The following is a 22,361-nucleotide window of genomic DNA, read 5'->3' on the forward strand; positions in this document are numbered from 1 at the left end:
CGGAATGGATTCCATTCGACTTCCAAGGTACGATGGTAGTTTCCAGGATTTTTTTGGGTGTGTGTGTGTGTGTGTGTGTAGAGGATTGTACTTTAAATGTATGCTGTATACACAGTATAAGAATATTTTATAGTTGTTGCCACCTGTCTGCAATGGAGTGCCCCTCTGGGAGGTGAAGTCAAACCACTGCGTTAGCAGCACTGAAGGAACCTCCCCGGGGTGGAAGCCAGGGCAGTGTGCATAGAGGTCCTGGCTGCCCAGATGACATCAGCCTTGCTGATATGGTCCAAAGGAAAGCAGAGCAATATGTTTGGCACCAGCTTCATTGCAGAAGTTGCCGGAAGGAGGCGTACAAGGTGGCATCCAACCATCTTAGGAACTCCACTCCAGATTTGTGTAGGGTTTACTCCTTAGCCTTTTCCTCTCCTGAATATATTCTGCAAGGCAGCAGTGGTTTAGGGTCAGAGTTTTCCTTCTCCTAGATGAGCTGCATTCCCAGGTTGATAAGCCTACATCCACAAGATCCATGATGTCAGGCAGTGACCGGAATATACTGTATACAAGCACCTCCTGTACTTATAGTTCATATTTTGGGTTACGAACTTTCCATTTCCTAGTCATATGCTCCTGGAGCCTCCCACCTGCCTCCTTTCCACCTAAAGGGTGACACCTGCCTTCTGATCACAAGCAGTGGTTCTCCTTTCAAGGTACTACCAGGAAAAGTGCATTAACTCCTCCTCACTACATCCATGAATGGAGAGAAACTGCTGGCATGAGAAAGACTCTCTCTCAGTGGAACTTTAAAGCTGCAGCTCTGCGCTTTGCAAGAAAACTCATCGGTCTCCCTTCATATTCTAATTCCAGGATCAGCATCTTAAATATGGGCGCACACTCCTCACTTCATTACTTTTCAGAGTTCACCATGCACAATAAGTAAATTATGAAGGCAAAAACATACAGCACTTGCTTTTCATGGGCATGGGTACAAGTTGACAGTTAAAGGATCTCTGCAGATGAGCTAGGACAGGTCTCTACCCCAGACACTGGTGAGCTGCTGCCAGCCAGCCAGAGTAGGCAATAGAGAATTAAAAAGACAAAGCAAAGGGCGTATGAAAACACAATCTTAATTATACCAAATTGGAAATATAAGCAGATGAATGGAGGACAGGGCTATCAGTGGCTACTAGCTTGTTCAGGTCTAGAACCTGATCTGATCTGGCTATTAGCCATGTCTGTGTTCTACTTCCAAAATTTAATAAATAAATAAAAAGAAATGCGAGGCAGAGTGTGGTGGGTTTACAAACTGAAAATAATGTTTGGGTGCAACGATTCAGATAGGTAGCCGTGTTGGTCTGACGCAGTAGAAATATATATTTATATATCGTCCAGTATATATTGTCCAGTAGCACCTTCGAGACCAACTATTTGTTATTGATATGAGCTTTCGTGTGCATGCACACTTCTTCAGATACGTTGCTACTGGGTGCAACGAGTGCGACCCAGTAGCAAGGACATGGACCGGGAAGATCCTGAATCCATCCTCGGGCATATACATCTTCAGTCAATCACTGTATATCTCAGCTTCCCTAGCCTACCTCATAAGGCTGCTGTGCAGGCTAAAAAACGGAACCCCACCTCCTGAGCTCTTTGGAGGAAGAAGGGCGGGTTTATGTTATTTCACATGTTGTAACAGCACGCACAGCCTCGCGCGCCTCGCGCGCCTCTTCGTACCTTTCCTTGCGCTTCTCCTCGTCAGAACTTCGGTCGCCCCCGTGGAAGGGTTAACTCTTCCGTCCAGAGTGTCAGTTTCGCCCCCCCGGCCCCCCCCCCCGCCCTCCACCGCCAGGGCAGCCCCGTGTGCTATTAATAATAGCGCGAGCACATGTCGTGACATTGCGCTCTCCAACAGGGAGCAGCAGATAACTTTACTTTGCCCTTGCCGAGACGTCCCCCTCGCCAGGGCTGCCCCTTCAGGGGAGAGCAGCATGGCGGCTTTGCCCCGGTGCCCTCGCCTCACGGGGGGGTCCCAGCCAATGTGCGCGCGGAACGGCCCCCGGCCGGCCCCCTCAGGCTATCGCGAGACCCAGGGGGGAGTTATAAATAGTTGGAAAAGGGTAAGGGTCCGTCCATTTGGTGCTTTAGGTTGGGGGGCGCAGCTGGGTGGGGAGGTGCCTGTTGACAGCTCCTCCATTACCAAAAAAAGAATATAAATAATAAGAAATAAGAAAAGAGGAGGGGGCGGTTGGTTTGTCGCTCTGACTTGCCTCCACCATGTCTGAACAAGCTCTCAGTTTCCTTAAGGACTTCTTGGCTGGTGGGATTGCTGCTGCCATTTCCAAAACTGCCGTAGCACCTATTGAAAGAGTGAAACTGCTGCTACAGGTAAGGAGGGTGGAGTTTATAATTTGGTGTGCTTGCACATGCACAAAATAAGCTGCCCAAAAAGTCAACCTGCACCAGTTCCTCGAAAGGTTGCATCTTCTGTGGACCTAAAAGTAAATGGCAGGGGCATTCTTTCCAGGTTCATATGCCCTTTGTTAGAAGTAGTGATGGTTTGGTGATGGCAATGCCTTAGGTTTGCTGCCCTCAAGAGCTGTTGCTCGGCTGTATCTCTAAGGAAAGGATCTTCCTGTGACTCAGGAGTGGAGCAGGAATTCTACTGTCAGATGGGCTCGAGCTTGAAGTGACTAAATATGGAAACTCCAGTTGTGCAGTTCTGATTGCACAAGACCAGCGCAGCTCTTTTTTCCTTGCTCTGTTTAGAGCACAGATCTGCAAGTGTGTTGAGCATTGGGGGAAATGCCTTGAAATCTTGGGTGCTTTATTCTTTTCTTTTCAGTGTGTGCTTGCACGTACATGGCAGATGGCCATTAAGTCCAATGACTTGTTTAAAAAAAGACACTAAAAAACTATTGTGAAAGGAACGGTGTTTTGTACCATATATGTATCAAGGAAGCTTCCATCATTTGAACTAAGCTGGGGGGAAAGTGCTATTTTCTACTAGGATCAGTGGCTTGATAGCTAACTGGAGGTCAACTGAAGGACATGAGCTCTTGGGAGGGCCATATAAATGGAAGAATGACTTCTTACATATGTAGCCTTTAATACTGCATATGCTACCAAATCACCATAGTTTTTTTTTAAAAAGAAAGTGTTGCATATTAGAGAAAATCAAGCTAGCCCATAGCCTATCAAGAACTTCATATGTGTGGGGGGGTGGGGATTGTTTGATTGGAAGGAGGAGCAATTACAGTTCTTCCACTTTCCATTTCTAATGCTCAAGTAAGTTATTATAGTTACACCTTATGTGCAGCTGTTATGCCCTGGTGTTGTAGCAAGTGATGCTAATCTCAAGCAGATGGTCAGCTTTGGCACCAAACAGTAATCAAACATAAAGCTGCAGGTGCAAAGATAGGAATGGCTATTTCTTCCAATTGAGAGGTTGTGTATAATGTGGCACAATGATTTTCCTTCCTTCCTTCCTTCCTTCCTTCCTTCCTTCCCACCTCCATCTCTCTTTCTTCCCATCCCTTTTCTTCCTTTAACAGGTCCAGCATGCCAGCCAACAGATCACAGCTGATAAGCAGTACAAGGGGATCATGGACTGTGTAGTACGGATCCCCAAAGAGCAGGGCATCATTTCCTTCTGGAGAGGCAACTTGGCCAATGTCATCCGGTACTTCCCCACCCAGGCCCTCAACTTTGCCTTCAAGGACAAGTACAAGCAGATCTTCCTTGGGGGTGTGGACAGGCACAAGCAGTTCTGGCGTTACTTTGCTGGAAACTTGGCCTCTGGGGGTGCTGCAGGAGCAACTTCTCTCTGCTTCGTTTACCCGCTGGATTTTGCCAGGACCAGGCTAGCTGCTGATGTGGGCAAAGGGGCAAGCGAGAGGCAGTTCTCTGGGCTGGGTAACTGTATTGCCAAAATCTACAAATCTGATGGCCTGAAGGGTCTCTACCAGGGATTCAATGTTTCAGTCCAGGGCATCATCATCTACAGAGCAGCGTATTTTGGCGTCTATGATACAGCTAAGGGTAAGAAAGGGAAGCCGCTTGATGTTCGTAGAGTAGCAAAACACAGCCTAGATTCTGTGAGTTATAGTGTTTTCCCTGAATGTAGAATGTGAAATATTTAAACATTTTCCCAAAATAGGGTTCTTCTTGATTCTGTAGGTTGGTAAGTATTTTTAATTACCAGGACAGGTTTGGAATGTGCTTCATCTTTCTCCCTTCTCTTAGAAAGAAAACAGAACAGTTTTTAAATGTCCACCTCCTCATCCAAGTATTTTCAAAGATTTATAATGGATAAAATTTGTCTTATATGTAGTTATGAGCTAACTTCATAAGCATGCACTGATTAGTAAGGTTCTTTTAATTGCCAGCATAGGAAATCAGGCAGCCCTTCCCATGCCCCATTACTCAGATACCTATCCTACCCTTGTTGTGACTCTCATCATACAAGCTTCTTAGTCTCCTTCAACCAAGCATCTCTTAATATTTGCCCAACTGGCCAAGAGGTCAGTACATATAGATATTCTAGACATGAAGCTAAATATTCCCATCTAGTAAAAAAAATACCTTTCTTTAGGTTCCCAATCAGTTGTTGAGCTCTGGCAGTAGAAGCAATTCCCTAAAAGTGCCATTGTAGTGTAATAGTTCAAGTGCTGGATTTGAACTGTGAATATGTGGGCTTAAGTACCGAGTGAGACTTTGGGAGTGGCCTAAATTCATGGGGCTGTTAGGATAAAGTGAGATAGCCCCATGTTTGCCACCTGAGCTTGTTGGAGGAAGGCTAGGATGTTAATTGAGTGGACTACTCAGTGTCTACGTATATCTGAGGGTGGCTTAACTGTTTGGTTGACAACCCCAAACTTTCTTGTAACTAAGGATTGTATGAATGCACTTGCTGTTTGGTACATCTATACATTCCAGGCACTGAAAACACAACAGCATCTGTGTATATGTACATCTTCCCAAAGTAGCATGCAAAATGACTTGCCTTGGAATTCTGCTGCAGCTGCCGATGTCTAGAATAATAGAATCTTAGAGTTGGAAGGGACCCAAGGGTCATCTAGTCCAACCCCCTGCAATGCAGGAATCTCTATCATGTGACTTGGATTGATTGGGTGTAAAACAAAACTTAACTGGCATGATTGGTCTTGCTTGAGATAGAATTGATAAAGTGGTACTGATAACACCCTCTCTCTTCCTCTTCCTTCTCCTGTCTTTGGGTAATCTACTCCCAATGGTAGGTATGATGCCTGATCCAAAGAATGTACATATCATGGTAAGCTGGATGATAGCACAGACCGTTACTGCAGTAGCTGGGCTGGTGTCTTACCCCTTTGACACTGTCCGACGTAGGATGATGATGCAGTCTGGCAGGAAAGGAGGTAAGAAAATAACCCTACATTTTTGTAATGTTGCCAAAAAAAAATTTCCTCCATTTTAAATTCTCAAGGGAAGGTAGAAGCCTTAAAAACCAAGTACTTTTCCTTCTTAAAAGGTCAGATTGAAACAGAGACACAGATGCAATTGACTGTAATTGTTATTATTATTGACGCAGTTTCCTTGAACAATGCCATTTGATTTTATATTACAGCTTTTCTGTTTGGTGTATGTTTACATTTTGTAGTAAAGTGCATTAATAGTACAGTGCCATTTCTGTTCTGCAGTCTTTGGGCAAGTTATATTTATCTATATTTGTCCTGTTTCATAGTACTGAGTTTTAGTATGCATGTATGCAAATCAAAGGGAGGAATGTTCTTTCACTTCCAGAATGTGGTGACACATTTGAATGTGGTTTTTTTGTGCTGCTGCTGGTGAAATTATAGTTTCACTGTCCTCCTTCTGAAGCAAGTAAAGAGCAGAGAACTGCATTCCAGGTCTTCGGAGGGTGGGGAATTAAGGCAGTATTGTGATGGTCTTTTTCTCCAGGTAATGTAACTATGTTTTACCTGTCCATGTTTGTCTTCCACAGCTGATATCATGTACAGAGGCACAATCGACTGCTGGAAGAAGATAGCTAAAGATGAAGGGGGCAAGGCTTTCTTCAAAGGCGCCTGGTCCAATGTGTTGAGAGGCATGGGCGGTGCTTTTGTATTGGTCTTGTATGATGAGATCAAGAAATACGTCTAAGACTCAAATGGCTTGATTCAAATGAAAGTTCTCTTTTGTAAGGTACCTACATGTGGTTTAACGGGCAACAAAATATTTCCTAGGGAAATAGAGATGGCTTTTGTGGGTTAAATCCAATTCAGAGACCTGGTTGCAGCATTGTAAGATAGATCAATGGTTTGTTCATTAGATCACAGCCAAACTCTTTTGTATGGAGAAACGAAAGAGGCACCTGTATATATAAATATATTTGACAAAGATCCATTAATATATTCCTATATTTAAGTGCGTTTCCTGAAGGCGGCTAGTTACACAGTATTCAGATAACTAGGAATGTGAATTCAATAAATACTATTTAAATCAAAGCTCTGCCAATTTTCTTTTCCTGCATCATGGCACATACTTGGTAAAGGTAGCTTCAAAGACTGTGGAAAAAAATGGGTGTGTTACCTTGCATCTGTGCCACCCACAAAACTACAACCATGTGAATGGTTCTGACCTGTGTATGTCAAACACTGCCAAAAATGTGTCATGGGAAGTACAGTCATATAGGGTTGAAGCCCAAGTCCTTTAAGTAAACAAACTACAGAAAGTGAAGTATGATTTCAATGGATTTCTGTCTGTAATTTCTCTGGATTAAAATCTGGCAATCACTTTTTTGCTGCTTAAAATTGTGTAACATGAATTATGCAAGTTTTATCTCTTGTGCTTAATCATTGGTGAAGATATATTGGTGAAGATAGCATATATACATTTTTTTAAAAGGTTTTAGTTTTAGCTTCTGTCCTCCCTTGGCACTTGTTGGAAGTTTGTGGACGAAGATTAAGTGTGGGCAGGTGTTGTCGTACCTGTATAGCTAGAATGGACCTGTTCTCACAAGAAAACCAGACAGGCTCAAATGAGGGCAGGCAAGAATATGAGAATCCCAGTAGGTACTTTTTATGAAGCTGGAAAATAATCAACAATTCTGAGAAGACAGTCTAGGGAGAAGAGAGGAAATGCATGTAAGAACAAGATAGACATCAAATAAATAAAAATATTTTTGAAACAACTTCCAACTACTTTAAGGGGAAACTGCATGAAAACCATAATAGGCAGCTGAAGACTTATCTGAAATTTAATATATGAAGAGCAAGAAAATGGGGGAAGTGAGGAAGAAAACATTTTTTAAAAAACCCAAACAAAAACAAAACCTGATCTTAAATGCCCTGATCAAATAATTACTGGAAAACAAAGGAAAATAACTTTCTTTAAAAAAGAGACTTGCAGGATAATTCTATGCATGCCTGGCTTGAAGTCCCACTGAATTTAGTGGATTCATTCAACAGTTACTAGCTATAGGGATGCCGCCTAAAACACTTGTGATATCCTTCTTATTCAGACTAGACACATAGAAACCAACGGCGAAAGATTTTAGGTCAGTTATGAACCTGTCTCCTGTCCTATAATCTGCATTTACACACGTGAGAGTATGTGTTGAGGTAATGGGATACAGCACCATAACACACCCAAAATGGCATGTGGCCTGCTAGAGGGTTGGGTCAAAGGCGAATGTGGCCCTTGGGCAAAATGCAAGCTAGAACCTCCCCCCCCCCAACTACTATTACACATGCTGTAATGAACCAACCCAGATAAACACTGCAATTCCATTTATTTCTGCACTAAGAACAAAATCGTCTTGTGTTTTTACTGTAAGTATTTGTTGAACATGTGGCAAAATACTATCATCAAATACAACGGGCCATTTATTATACTTGCCTACCATGACACATGTAACAATCTAGCGATCTCGTTGAAAAAGTCTTCAACGAGGGGTCAGCAAACGTTTTCAGCAGGGGGCTGGTCCACTGTCCCTCAGACTTTGGGGGGGGGGCAGACTGTATTTTGAAAAATATATATGAATGAATGCCTATGCCCCACAAATAACCCAGAGATGCATTTTAAATAAAAGCACACATTCTACTCATGTAAAAACATGCTGATTCCCGGACCATCCACGGGCTGGATTTAGAAGGCGATTGGGCCGGATCTGGCCCTCGGGCCTTAGTTTGCCTATCCATGGCTTAAGAGGAATCTTGCCTGTGACACACTTGGTGCAGTGCCCTGTAAGGTCATTGGCACCATTGTCAAGTGTTGCTTTTATTTTGCTTTTGTAACTAAAAGAAGCAGAAGCAGCATCTTGAAGCTGATGGAAAATTAATCAGTAATAGACTATTTTTAACTTCTGCCACAATGGATTATAGATTAGCACTTTGTGGTCTGCAGTTCTGGTTCAAATTGCTTAGCATAAATGTCTTGGGATCTGTTTTTTGTCATTCTCTCTATGCCTGCGATTCAGGCTAGAACCTTGATGATTATATAGCAAGAGGAGCTCCATCCATACACAAGAAAAAGGTCTCAGCAGGCTTGTCCAAGCCCCAAGGTATATCAAAGTGCAATTTTTTTAAGACACCCTTTTTTATATATACAAAAATATTAAACACAACTGTTTATACATGCAGCATGTGCCTAATTCACCCACATCTTCTGTGATTAAAAACAGTACCAGGGCTTACACCATGCTCTTCCAAAGGCCATTTTGGCCAAATTTGATGTGAGATGGAAGATGCTGGAGCAGAGGGAGCTTAGAGCAGGCATCCCCAAACTGCAGCCCTCCAGATGTTTTGGCCTACAACTCCCATGATCCCTAGCTAACAGGACCAGTGGTCAGGGATGATGGGAAATGTAGTCCAAAACATCTGGAGGGCTGAAGTTTGGGGATGCCTGGCTTACAGGAAGGAAAAAGAAGAGACTGCCAATGGCCTATCTGGTTCAGCATCCTGTTCTCACAGAGGCCACCTGATGCCCATGGGGAGCCAAAAAGCAGGATCTGAGCACAACACCAACCTCCCCAGTTGTGATTCCCAGCATTCAGGAGCATACTGTCTCCAACAATGGAGGCAGAACAGAGCCATTTTGGCTAGTACCGTATTTCACCGCATAATGGTCGCCACCGCATAATAGCCCTTTTTTGGTCCCTAAAAGCTGTCCCAAAGCATTCACCGCATGATAGTCAGAGGGCATTATCAGCATGCATTCTTTGTACTAGCCCAATCCATGCATTCCGAGTTCCCATGTTCAGGAGTGTCACCCCACCCCGAGCAGCTTCAAAGGCTCCCACAATACACAAAGTGGAGCTTTACTTGTACCAGCCTATTATGAATACGTTTTGTGTTTATAAGCAGTTATCCTAGGATATTTTTGGTAGTCCTGACAAACAGTTCTTGGTTCCATACCAAATGACAGCTGGGAAGAGATTTCTAAAAAGACACGGGATGAGACAATCTTGAAGCAGCATCGCATCATGAATTGGACAACCCAGTTGGGGTTGGTTTTGCTTCTAACCCTTGCTTGCTCTGCTGCCAGACAGAGGCCTCTGAAGGCAGCCAACTTGCAGGTGCTGGGGTAAGAGGGAGTGTTTCCTGTTCAGAGAAAGTCTTAAAATCAGAAAGGCAGACTGCTAATCATGCATCCAAACAACGGCAAAACAATCCTATTATGAGAGTTGTACAAATGATGTGTTGCCATTTGGCAATGTGCAAGTTAACAGAGCAGTGTGCTTCCTGTAGTAAATGCAGTAATTGCATTCGCTACATGGAGATTAGCTTGGAACGGAGGCAGTAAAATCAAATATTTACCAAAGGGCTGCTGCAACTGTTGTTTGTTTCCTACACAGGCAAAAATATAAAGAAATCCTTTGTTGGAAATGGAAGAACATGCCAACCATCCACCTCCTTTTCAACCCTCAGCTGCCTTCTTCACAATTAGAGGTTTTCCACTGTTGCTGTAAGCCACAGACGTTATATGTGCTTGAAAGCAAAAAATGACACCTCACAGTAGCCAACAACTCTAGGCATAATTCAGAAAGTTCTTCTACAGCATAGAGAATGGCCGTTCAAGTAAAAAACAAAAACCCCCAAAGTTCCCTGTGCCTGTTTTGCTATCTGACATTTGAGTATTTTATCCGAATAAGATTTCTAGATTGAGTCCACTAAATCTCTTGAAATGTCATCTTCAATCCTTGGCCTCTTCGATGCATTTTTCAGGATCATAATCATCAAGATGTTTGTTAATTCTGAGCGATACACTGATTGAAGACCGGCCTAAGAGCATTCTGCCAAATTAAGTGCCTCCATAGGCCTCATAATAGCAATGTACAGCACACTTTAGCCTAAAACAAGAAAGGAGCAAATTATGATCCACTATTATGCTGATGCACAGCTTTCAGCTGCCCTAGTTTCTGGCAATCCTTCCCTGATTTCAAATTAGAGAGGCTCTCTGCTAATTAGGAGCTGTGGACATGATTAGAAGGGAGAAGGAGATTTCAAATCTGCAACCCAGCATTGAAAACTTCTGAATGAAAGTGAGCCTTCAGTTTTCCAAGTCATTGCGGCCCAGGCCTTACCTTGGTAGGAAAAATGTGGATACTGTTCTCATTTTAACACAGGTTTATTATTTGGCTCAGGGCTGGCCCAATACATTTTGGCACCAGAGTCAGACCCCCCAAATGGAGCCACCCCACCATCCTTGCCTGTGAAGATGGGGGTCAGGAAGATCTGCATTAGGAACAAGGGTGGTGGGGAAAATAGAAAGATTGACATTGAGATCTGCTGCCCTGGTGGCGGTTGCTTCACCTCATCTCATGGACCCAATTGTCAAAGTTAAGCACTTGTGAGAACCATTCAGCAAGAACAAGACATGTTTGACTAACCTACAAAAAGTCAATGGGCCTTAAACACGCTTAGCTATGGCCAGCTGCTAAATTGTGTCATTAATAAAAATTTGTACAAGACACTAGGAGTTAGTTACTGATGGATGCAAACAGAGATTTGCAAAGCTGATGTATGTAAAGCTAGAATTTTGAAGTCATAGTGACTGCATTACCATCAGATGGTAGGTAGGTGATGCTCTCTTTCTATGCTTCCTTTTTTTTATTTTTTAGAAAAACACCTTACAATAAGAAAACTAGTACAGCCATACCTCGGTTTAAGTACGCTTTGGTTTGAGTACTTTCAGTTTAAGTACTCCGCGGACCTGTCTGGAACAGATTAATCCACTTTCCATTACTTTCAATGGGAAAGTTCGCTTCAGGTTAAGTACGCTTCAGGTTAAGTACGGACTTCCAGAACCAATTACACTCATACTTCTGGTTAAGTACGCTTCAGGTTGAGTACTCCACGGACCCGTCTGGAACAGATTAATCCACTTTCCATTACTTTCAATGGGAAAGTTCGCTTCAGGTTAAGTACGCTTCAGTTTAAGTACTCCGCAGACCGTCTGGAACGGATTAATCCACTTTCCATTACTTTCAATGGGAAAGTTACAGGTAGGTAGCCGTGCTAGTCTGACGTAGTCGAAACAAATTTTTTAAAAAAATTGCTTCCAGTAGCACCTTAGAGACAAACTAAGTTTGTCATAGGTATGAGCTTTCGTATCTGAAGAAGTGTGCATGCACACGAAAGCTCATACCTATGACAAACTTAGTTGGTCTCTGAGGTGCTACTGGAAGCATTTTTTGTTTGTTTTATGCTTCAATGGGAAAGTTCACTTCAGGTTAAGTATGCTTCAGGTTAAGTGCAGACTTCCGGAACCGATTGTGTACTTAAACCGAGGTACCACTGTACCACCGAAGGTTGGGATTCTACATGTGTAAATTTAGCACAAGGCCTATTTTAGAATGAACATATCTATCTATCTACCCTTTAAATCCTGCCGCTTAAAGTTGAAAAAAAATCTAGCTAAAAGCAGTATTGCGTTCTCGTTTTGTTGCATAGCCTGCCAGCGAATGGTCTGAAAATGAGAATGACATGGTTACAACTTTTGAAGCTAGTTTGACGCTTCAGCTACATATGAATGAGAAGATGTCAAGGAACCACATTAAGGTGCTCTGAGCTCTTTCGAAGAAGAGTGGGGGTAGAACTGTAAAACATATACACATACATATGGGTCATATTACAAAACAGGTAGGCATTGCTTTCCCTGAGCAAGCCGATACCAGCTTTTACCTCTGCAAATGTTTATCACTACTATTGTTCCTTCCAAAAAGGAGACAATGTTCTTGGGTGTCTTACCAGAAGCAGAAATATAATTATCTTGCTTCCAGCTAAAGTTACAGACAAAGCACTTTAGACTGCAAATACATCAAACAGGCAATTATTTCTAACCCTCTTCATGGAAACTGCTGATGCCCTTAATTAGCAGAAGATACTAACCAGAACTTCAGGGGAAAATGTCTATACTGTACTGGTACTGCAGAAATGAACATCAAACAAGAAGCCCATGAAGTGATGGGAGAATGTCAGGACCATACTATTGGATGCTGTGCAAGTAAGTGACACCTCACATATTATGTGAGACATGTAAACAGAACTTGCTTTGTGAGCAAAAGGAGCAGAACACACAGACACCAGTTTCTGCCTCCAAGCTGATCACCGCTTGCTTCAAGCTAACAGAACAGAAAGCACCCAGCATACATGGAACAATACACTTTTAATAAAATAGAAAGCAGCCTTATACCAGGACTTTGGGCCCCCTTCATTACTACTCAATAAATGAGACTCTCTCATCTTAGCAGATGCTTGAAATCATCAGCAGAATAGGATTATTACAGCTATGCCCTTGCAAGTGGCCTTTCCCAATAAGTATCTGACAGTATGGCAAACTAGCCAGTCAGTCAAATCCAGCAAGGAGGTATTTATGAAAATGAACGTGCGCTATATCTCTGTACACAAACCTAAGTTACCTCTGTATCCTTGATTAAACCTTTCCTGTTTATACGTCAAATCATATTTAACTCTTCTGTGAAGCTCCAAATTTTGCATAGGATAACAACTATAGTTTCTCGGGGGGGGGGGGGTCCACGCACTGAATTGTGTACATTAAAATCAAGTTCTGCACACACATAAATAAGTTGTGTATAACTGACACAGCTTTATTTATACTACACTCAAGAGCTGAGATAGGCTATGGTTCTCTGTAGCACCCACATGCATATTGTGTGGTTCATGTAATGTTTTCTCCTTCACACTGTGTGAGGCAACTCTGATACCAGCAAGAATCTACAGTAGGCCTGCAACTTACATGGGGTATACGTTTCGGGGATCAGAACTAAAGCCAAAATCACATAAAAAAACCACTGGGTTCAGTGGCAGGTGAGGATTACCAAAGTCATTTCCCTTGGAACCCTGCAACCTTTCCATTTTTTGCCATGCGCATAAATCTGCATGTTAAGTTAAATGTGTGCAAGTTGTGGGCTTACCGTACTCTAAACAAACCAGAAAGCTACCCAGAAAATACACCATCGATAGAACTTGTGTTTCAGGTGGAAACATTATTTCCTATATCAAAGAATAATGGGGAATCACGAGAGTGCTGGAGTTGGCAATCATTACAGAGAGAACTTTAATTAGAAGGAAGGGAATTTGACTCTATGACAGACTTACTAAACTTAAGCTCCAAATTTACCTCATTTTGTTTATATCCGGATAAAATATTCACAGAAAGGAAGTACAATGCTGAACACAGATGTAATTCAATTAATCATTTACTTAAAGCTTTAAAAAGAGTGACATACAAGTTTCATGTCTTCCATAATCAATCAAATAAAACATTTAAGGTGACACTGTTTAAAGCTAGTACACACTGTGCTTTCTATGAAGAGAAAAGTCACGGAAAGGTTTAAAAGTGCTTAGTAGTTTTTTAAAAACAAACAAACAGTGCAACCAGAAGATGGCTTGCTCATTTGTACTTCATTCAAGAAACAGTGAAACTCTACATAAAGAACCATTCAATCAGCATAATTGTGCAAATACTTCACACTGGTAGAGCTATCTAAACGTTAGTTACATTACAAGGTCAATAAGAGAGCTTTAGTTCACAGAGCTTTTCCACACCATTGTCTAAATGTTTACTGCTTAAGACATTACCGGTAAAATCACTGTCAAAATTGAGTTTAATCCACACAAAAAAGGAGAGCTTCATTTAATTAACAAAAGGTTTGCCAAGCCTTTACGGGAGACAATGGATAAAACCAAATGTACTGCTTAAGTTACAAGTAGTAAGGGTCAGCATAGAACGTTGGTGGTGGTTACCTCCCATCACCAGCATGGTTGCACCTTACGAGGAGGCAGAGAAGCAAGATGGCCTATGGGGTGCAAACACATCTGGTGCTAGGGGAGGGTCACGTAAGCATCTCCATCCCTCCATCCTGACTGCTACTGGATACATGTAATATTAAAACATTTAAAGATAACATTTCTCAGTATTAAGCATGGAGACCTGATCAAAAACCATTCTTGGCACGGAAGCAGCAGCAAAGCATAAGCTCATCTGAAAGAACTCAGCCAAACAGAACCATTTCAAGAATCACCAGAAAGAAACGGAGTTGAATTGTACTGCATATTGTCACTCTACGATTTCCACAAGACCTTAGAAATAATTATATGGAAAACCAGCGATGTAATTCTCGTTGAAGACTGCATAAATTGGCTGTACTAAATTAAAAACAGCAGCTACACTGTAAGAAACAAAAGATTGAGCAACTAATCCAATGCAAATGTTTATTGTACAATGAAAAATGAAAAGCAATTTTTTTTTACACTTTTTCACTGGTCCAAAAGTGCTACAAGTCCACCCTCTACTCTTCACATCTGAGCTTCAGTTGTGATTGAAGAACATAAATAAGATTTACAGTGCCACTTTTCTTATACAAATATATCATTACCAGAAATACTGATTGGGAAGATATTATCCAACATGTATAGTAAAGATCTTGCTTGCTCAAAAAAAGAATAATAATAATCAGTGTTGTATCTGTTTGTAGTTAATATCACTTTCCAGTGTCCTTTAATCACCAACAGTGAATATTACAATACTCTTGCAGAGACTTTACAGCAATCTGCAAATACGTCAGAATTAAAAATCTGGTGGCAAAGTGCAAATAACTTATAGCCAGGCAGTACGAATACTAGTGGGTTTCAATCGCTGCAAGGCATCACTGGATGAGTCATAAACGGGTCTTTCACTTCTCCGACTCACGGTACTAGATGCGCTGTGGCTGGATGCTCCTGAAGCACCTCCTGTGGGGAAGGACACAGAAAAGGGACAGTATTAAGGTGGTTGCAGAACTCTGCATTTTGAAAAACAAAGCCATTTAAAATCTATGCAAGAAACTCCACGTTTTATGATCAGAAATACTGGGTTAGGGTCTTAACCAATTGCAAAAGGGGTTCAGCTCATGGGGAGGGGCTTTCTCCATGCCTGCTTTCTGCTGTTGTCTTCTGAACCCTCAAAAAGTCACTTCTGAGGATCTAGGACATTTGGAGCAACACTTTGGATCCAACCTGTAATGTGCGTTTCGCTCTTGAAATGTACCCCCACAGAATCAAGAAATCTGATTTTCCACCCCGTAAATATGCATATTGTGAGGGACAAGGGATACAGGGAAGTCCCTCCCATCTTAAGTTCCAGCCCATCCCCAAGCGCTGGAGAGAGTAGGGAGAGCTCTGCCTCTAGCGGAGAGTCAGGAAGTGGGGTCCGAGGCTCAGGCAAGGTTGCGGAGCCCATGCACCAGGTGGGACAGGAAGTGGGGGGCCCGGGGGGAAGGCCAATCCCCCCAACTCCCGAATTGCGACGCAAACGTAGGGGGAAGAGGTTGGGTCTCCCAAAGCTTCTGTGCTGGAAGAAAACGCGCCAATCGCCATTCGGAGGTTCTGACACCTCACCTTAAGGATGCATATTTACCGCTCTGAACACTGTAAATAATCAGCACTTAATAAAAGCCTAAAAAGACCATGCTGGAGTCGTTACTCTAGAGTAGCCATATCAGGCCCCCTGACAGCAACCTCCGAATCTTTTTTTTGGCTACTTTGGAGTGCCGCGATGAGCGCGCAAGAGGCTGAGCATTGGAGGCTGGAGGCTGAAGCAGCGAAGCAGGAGCTACGGAACCTTACAGCGCAGGCACAGCAGCAATTGCATGCCGCTCAGGAGGAAGCGCGCGGGGCGCAGGAGGAGCTGAACAAGCTGGTGGACCAGGTGAGGACAAAAGAGGAGACTGAGAAACAGCTAAGGGTGATGGTATTAGACCTGCAGAAGAAGTTGGAAGAGGAAAAAGCCGCTAGAGGTGGGGGGGCGCCCCAGCCGCAGCTAGTCCAAGTGAGAAGGGGACAGAGCCTAGTCACCAAGTTTAGCGGCGACCCTAGGGAGTACCTAGGATTTGAGACAGAAATAAATTATGCGCTGGAATTGCATGCAGCAGAATTCCCAGATGACGCGCACAGAGTCTCCTTTATCATACCGTAGAGCATTTGACGGGGGCCGCCCGAGAATGGGTAAGACCGCTCATCGCGCAAAAAAATCCTTGCATGAAGAACGCAAAACTATTTCTAGAAGCTTTAAAAATAATGTACGCTAGTGACAGTGAAATGGAGGCCACTAAAGAGGAGCTTCATAACTTAACACAAGGAAAATCGACAGTTAGGGACTACTGGGCGAGATTCACCATGCTGGTGCACAAACTGGGGTGGGATCTGCAAAGTGAGCCAGTGAAATCAGCCTTCTACCTGGGTTTGCACGCAGACGTTAAGGATGAGCTGGCGAGAGGTCCTAAACCGCGAACTATGGATGAGTTAAGCAAAGCGGCGCTAGCGGTGGGGGTGAGACAGGAATCCAGATGGAATGACAAACAAGCGACGCACGCAGCAAAGCCTTGGTTCCCACGCTCCCAGGACAGACCACATCACCAAACCCCACCCCAGGGCCCGCCCCCAGACCCGCCCAGACCAAGCCCAGAGCCGGAACCGATGGAGATCGGTGGAGCGCGCGCACGGGCTTTTCAAACCCCGGCGGCGCCAAGACGCAAGGAGGGAAGAGGCAGGAATTGCTTTCTCTGCAACTCCCCCCGGCATCGCGTCAGAGACTGCCCTCATCGCAGGGAGTGGCAAGGAAAGGCGGGAACGGTTGTACCTTCCCCCACTGAAGCAGCACCACAGCAGGGAAACGAGACAGCCTGGCTGCAGGAGACAAGGGGCAGCAGCCAGGCACAGTTAGCACAAACCGGCCCCAACCCACCCACCCGCACAGCGAGGAGCAGCGACAGCCCACCCCCCCCCAGAGCAGGGGTGGTTCTAGAAGTGACGCTAACGCTCCCAAATGGCTATCCCCTGACGGTACTCGCGTTAATTGACAGTGGTGCATCAGCCAACTTCTTCTCGAGAAACTTTGCAGAAGAGCACCAGATCCAACTTCTGCAGCTGGATTTCCCCCTGCACGTCTCCACCATTGACGGCAGGGAGTTGCTGGGGGGGGGCCATCACCCACCAGACCCCCCCCCATGAGAATGACGGTGGGACGACACTCAGAGACACTGGCATTCAACGTCACCACCATCTCCGACCCCCCCATCGTCTTAGGCATGAGCTGGCTGGCGCGCCATGAACCCTCCATCAGTTGGCACCAGAGATGCATCACGTTTGGATCGGACTTTTGTCTGGAGCATTGCATGCAACGCCAACCTGGGGAGGGGCCTCCCATCGCCACAGTGGCCACCATGCACGTCAAGGGGGGTGAGGCAATACCCAAACCGTACTGGGACCTACAGGAGGTCTTCAGCGAAGCGGAGTCCGACCACCTACCCCCACACAGGTCCTTTGACTGTCAAATCAACCTGGTGCCAGGGGCCACGCTACCCCCAGCCAAGCTGTACTCCATGTCAGATCAGGAACTGGAGGATCTGAGGGAGTTCATCGACAAGAACCTCAAGCGGGGGTTCATCAGAGAAAGCAAGGCAGCAGGGGGCAGCCCGGTCTTCTGGGTGGACAAGAAGGACACACAACAGCGCCGTCTGGTGGTGGATTTTAGACGGCTCAATTCCATGACGGAACCGGTGGCTTTCCCAATGCCCAGAGTGGATGATCTGCTGACAGCGGCACGCAGGGGCAAGATTTTCACCAAGCTAGACCTGAGGGGGGCGTACAACTTGATCAGGATCCGGGAAGGCGATGAGTGGAAAACCACGATGTTCACGCCACTGGGCTCTTTTGAATATCTGGTCATGCCCTTCGGTTTGCAAGGGGGCTCAGCATGCTTCCAGGCCTTCATGCACCACGTCCTGGGGTCCCTCCTCTTCAAGAAATGCCTGGTCTTCCTGGATGACATCCTTATTTACTCCAATGACCCAGAGCAGCATGTGCAGGATGTCAGGGAGGTGTTGCAGTGCCTGAAAGAGAACCACCTGTATGTGAAGCTGGAGAAATGCAAGTTTCACACCAGGGAGGTGGACTTCCTAGGTTACAAGCTGTCAGACGAGGGGCTAGCAATGGATAAGGACAAGGTGCAGGCCATCCTGGACTGGCACAGCCCCAGGACGCGCAAAGATGCCCAACGCCTACTAGGCTTCGCCAACTTTTACAGGAAGTTCATCAAGAACTTCTCTCGCGTTACGGCTCCCATCACGGACTGCCTAAGAGGCAAGCAGAAGTTCAGGTGGACTCCAGAGGCGCAAGCAGCGTTCGAAAGCCTCAAGAGGGTGTTCGCTTCCGACCAGAACCTGTTCCACGTGGTGCAGGATGCGCCCCTACGCGTGGAAACCGACGCTTCAGACAGGGCTTTGGGAGCGATCCTGTTGCAACTGGATGCCAACAGAGAGTGGAGACCCTGTGCCTTTTTCTCCAGAAAGCTGACCCAGCCAGAACGCAATTACACGGTGTTTGATAAGGAGCTTCTCGCGATCCACGCTGCGTTCCAGCATTGGAGACACTTCCTTGTGGGCGCCAAGCATCCCATTCAGGTGTGCACGGACCACAAGAACCTGGAGTTCTGGAGAACGGCCAGGGTGCTCAACCAGCGGCAGATACGATGGGCAGAGTTCTTCTCGCACTTCAACTTCTCCATCCACTACATACCGGGGGAGCAGAACGTCAGGGCGGATGCCCTCTCCCGCAAGCCGGAATACATGGAGGAGGAGTTGCCACCAGCACCCCGGCACATTTCCCCCCAGTCCGCATGGGCCTGCGGAGCAGCAGTGGTAAGCGAGGCAGAGCTCACAGCACTGACGGCAGCAGATGAGTTCGCCACCCGCATCTTCAGAGAGCTGCGAGGGGGGAGGGAGCGGGCAAAAGACTTTGAGGAAAGGAGGGGTTTGCTTTTTTACAGGGGAGCCCTGTACCTGCCCACCAAACAGCTAAGAGGTAAGGTCCTCAAGCAGATGCACGACAACCCGACGGCGGGTCATTTCGGAAGGGACAAAACCACTCACCTAGTCATGAGACACTTCTGGTGGCCAGGAGTGCGGGAGGATGTTCGGGATTATGTAAGGGGCTGTGACACCTGCCAGCGAGCAAAGGTGGTCAGAGCGCCACCAGCAGGTTTGCTGGAGCCATTAGCCACACCGCACAGGCCGTGGGAAGTAGTGTCCATGGACTTCATCACAGACCTGCCGTCGTCCAGGGGCAAGACCGCAGTGTTGGTGGTGGTGGACCTCATGTCCAAAATGTGCCATTTTATACCGTGTGCCAGGGCGGTCTCGGCAGAAGAGACGGCCAAACTGTTTGTTGACCACGTATTCAGACTGCATGGATTGCCTTTAAGAGTTATTTCGGATCGGGGCCGCCAATTTGTTTCCAGGTTCTGGCGGCGGCTAATGAACCTCCTGCAGGTGGAGGTCAGCTTGTCTACGGCTCGGCACCCGCAGACCAATGGACAGGCGGAGCGAGTCAACGCCATTCTGCAGCAGTACCTGAGATGTTACGTCAGCCAGAGGCAAACGGACTGGGTGGATCTCCTGCCACTGGCAGAGTTTGCCTACAACAATGCGGTGCACGTCTCCACAGGGGTGTCGCCCTTTAAGGCCAACTACGGGCGCGACCTCAGATCTTTCCCGGAGAGGGAGGGGGAGGAGGAGGAAGAGGGCCCACAGGCAGAGGATTGGGCAGAGGACCTGGAGACGGTGCACCAGCAGCTCAGAGAACACTTGGAGAGGGCCAAGGAAGCGTACAAGAAGGGGGCAGATCGCCACAGGCGACCGGGGGAGGTCATCAGGGTGGGGGACAAGGTTTGGTTGTCCTCGGAAGGTCTTCCCACCAGGGGGCGATGCAAGAAGTTAGCACCCAGGAGGCTGGGCCCCTTCACGGTCACGCAACAGGTCAACCCGGTAGCCTTCAGGCTAGCACTGCCTGAGGACATGAGAGTGCACCCAGTGTTTCATAGATCCCTGCTGTCGCCGTACAGAGAAAGCACCAGGTTGCGGGACAGTGATCAGCCTCCAGAGGGAGGGGGGGAGACGGGAGACGCCCGACGACTCAATGAGGCAACGGAGATTTTAGACTCACGGAGAGGGGTGAGAGGGCTGGAGTACCTTATGGCATGGGAGGATACTCCGCCGTCCCACAATGAGTGGATACCGGCCACGGAAGTACCTGAGGAATTTTTAGTGGAAGAGTTCCACGCCCTTTTCCCCCACAGACCCAAGCCCTGGCACATGGAAAGGGAGGAGGAGGGGGAGGGGCGGGAGGAAGGGAGAACAGGCAGCAGCTCTCCATGGAGATGGGAAGCGGAATTTGAGGATACGGAAGAAGAGGTGTGGGTTTCACCAAGGTCGACTACGTCAGAGGCAGGAGAAGACTGGCAGAACATTTTTACTCCCACCAGCTCTGACGCCACAGACTTTTTGGGATTCCAGTCTTCTCAGGGGGAGAGGGAAAGATCGCCAGATTGGGGGGAAATTTTCACACCCACAGGCTCTGACACCACGGACTTCTTGGGGTTTCACTCGTCCCCAGCAAGCGGAGAGCCCTTAGGGAGGGGGGGAGAGGAGCCTGGGAGGGGGGTGGATGTGAGGGACAAGGGATACAGGGAAGTCCCTCCCATCTTAAGTTCCAGCCCATCCCCAAGCGCTGGAGAGAGTAGGGAGAGCTCTGCCTCTAGCGGAGAGTCAGGAAGTGGGGTCCGAGGCTCAGGCAAGGTTGCGGAGCCCATGCACCAGGTGGGACAGGAAGTGGGGGGCCCGGGGGGAAGGCCAATCCCCCCAACTCCCGAATTGCGACACAAACGTAGGGGGAAGAGGTTGGGTCTCCCAAAGCTTCTGTGCTGGAAGAAAACGCGCCAATCGCCATTCAGAGGTTCTGACACCTCACCTTAAGGATGCATATTTACCGCTCTGAACACTGTAAATAATCAGCACTTAATAAAAGCCTAAAAAGACCATGCTGGAGTCGTTACTCTAGAGTAGCCATATCAGGCCCCCTGACACATATATTGTTTTTTATTTTTATTTTCTTCTTCTCTTTTTCTTTGTTTCACTTTATTTCTTTATAATGGAAAACTTTTCCATAAAATATTAACACAAAAAAATAATAATCTGAAATTTAGTGCACAAGTAACCCTAACCCAAAACACTCCAGGTGACTAGATGCTAAACAGTAATGCGGACTTCCTTTAAAAGGGGGAACATGAACTCTAAATATAATCAACATTCGCTAGAAGGCTGAAATTTGGTAGTCATGTTGCCCAAAGCATTTTGTTTGCAAGAAAAATCTGAGAATGGGACTTGTTCATCTCCCCATATAACTCTCAGTGCTTAGCTGGACATGAAGGGCGACACACACAGAGCAATGCAAGTTGCATATGGGACTAAATACTGGGCTTTAGTAATTTACTTTTCTTTTCACACATTTGACTCATGTTGAGACTGGGGGATGAAGACATCCAGGATTATGCATGTATACTTGAAAGCATGATTCACCATTACAAAAAATTCACTATTATAATGAAAAGTGCAAACTCTGCTTACGAGAAGGGCTGTGGTGGCTTAAGGCAGACTTCCCTCGCCTTGGAGAGGGAGCAGAACTGAGGTAACTCATCTGGCGCTGATAGTCCATAAGCTGCTCAGAACGCCTCATACCAGCCGTCGGTTTCACTGCTTCAAGCCTCTTCAAAAAAGCCTTAAATTTAATTTGTTAAAAATATTACTTTTTGTTTAGAGAAAATCCATAGCAGTTATCAAAACTAGTCAAAGCTGAATACCATTTCTTTGCTATGATATAATTTGTGTTAGGGAACCATGGGCAGCAGAAAAGCTTCCTTTTAAAGAACTAAACGAAACCAAATTTGATGTTGTTGATATAACAGTGAAATGGCAAAGTAGCACATTATGTTTCCTACCAGCCTAATTCAAACAGCAAAAAAAAAGCAGTGTTGAGACACTAGCATCG

At 45.7% G+C, this 22,361-nt stretch overlaps 2 protein-coding genes across 3 annotated transcripts in view; one reads left to right on the forward strand and one right to left on the reverse strand.

The window, feature by feature from the left end:
• The first annotated feature begins 2,125 nt into the window (after positions 1-2,125).
• SLC25A4 (solute carrier family 25 member 4) lies at positions 2,126-6,482 on the forward strand. The gene is made up of 4 exons (XM_035113016.2): positions 2,126-2,382; positions 3,549-4,035; positions 5,253-5,393; positions 5,981-6,482. Exons 1-4 carry the CDS (start codon positions 2,272-2,274, stop codon positions 6,136-6,138), a joined length of 897 nt encoding a protein of 298 aa, XP_034968907.1. The 5' UTR covers positions 2,126-2,271; the 3' UTR covers positions 6,139-6,482.
• Positions 6,483-11,616: 5,134 nt separating this feature from the next.
• CFAP97 (cilia and flagella associated protein 97) overlaps positions 11,617-22,361 on the reverse strand; it is a 33,017-nt gene continuing 22,272 nt past the window's right edge. Inside the window, exons 5-6 of one of the 2 annotated variants that reach the window (XM_035112973.2) lie at positions 21,941-22,091; positions 11,617-15,233 (exon numbers count right to left, since the gene is read on the reverse strand). In XM_035112973.2, coding sequence (XP_034968864.2) covers positions 15,100-15,233; positions 21,941-22,091 — 285 coding nt within the window. In that variant the 3' untranslated portion in view covers positions 11,617-15,099. The remainder of the gene's footprint in view (positions 15,234-21,940; positions 22,092-22,361) is intronic. The other variant, XM_035112974.2, reaches the window with a different exon arrangement.

Source organism: Zootoca vivipara, chromosome 9 (assembly GCF_963506605.1).
Source record: "Zootoca vivipara chromosome 9, rZooViv1.1, whole genome shotgun sequence".
NCBI lineage: Eukaryota > Metazoa > Chordata > Lepidosauria > Squamata > Lacertidae > Zootoca > Zootoca vivipara.

Bases quoted from the DNA above. Each gene is read 5' to 3' on its own strand.
- SLC25A4 (XM_035113016.2), top strand. From the start codon at position 2,272: ATGTCTGAACAAGCTCTCAGTTTCCTTAAGGACTTCTTGGCTGGTGGG. The intron at 2,383-3,548 runs GTAAGGAGGGTG...TTCCTTTAACAG, and splicing joins GAGTGAAACTGCTGCTACAG to GTCCAGCATGCCAGCCAACA. The intron at 5,394-5,980 runs GTAAGAAAATAA...TGTCTTCCACAG, and splicing joins GCAGTCTGGCAGGAAAGGAG to CTGATATCATGTACAGAGGC.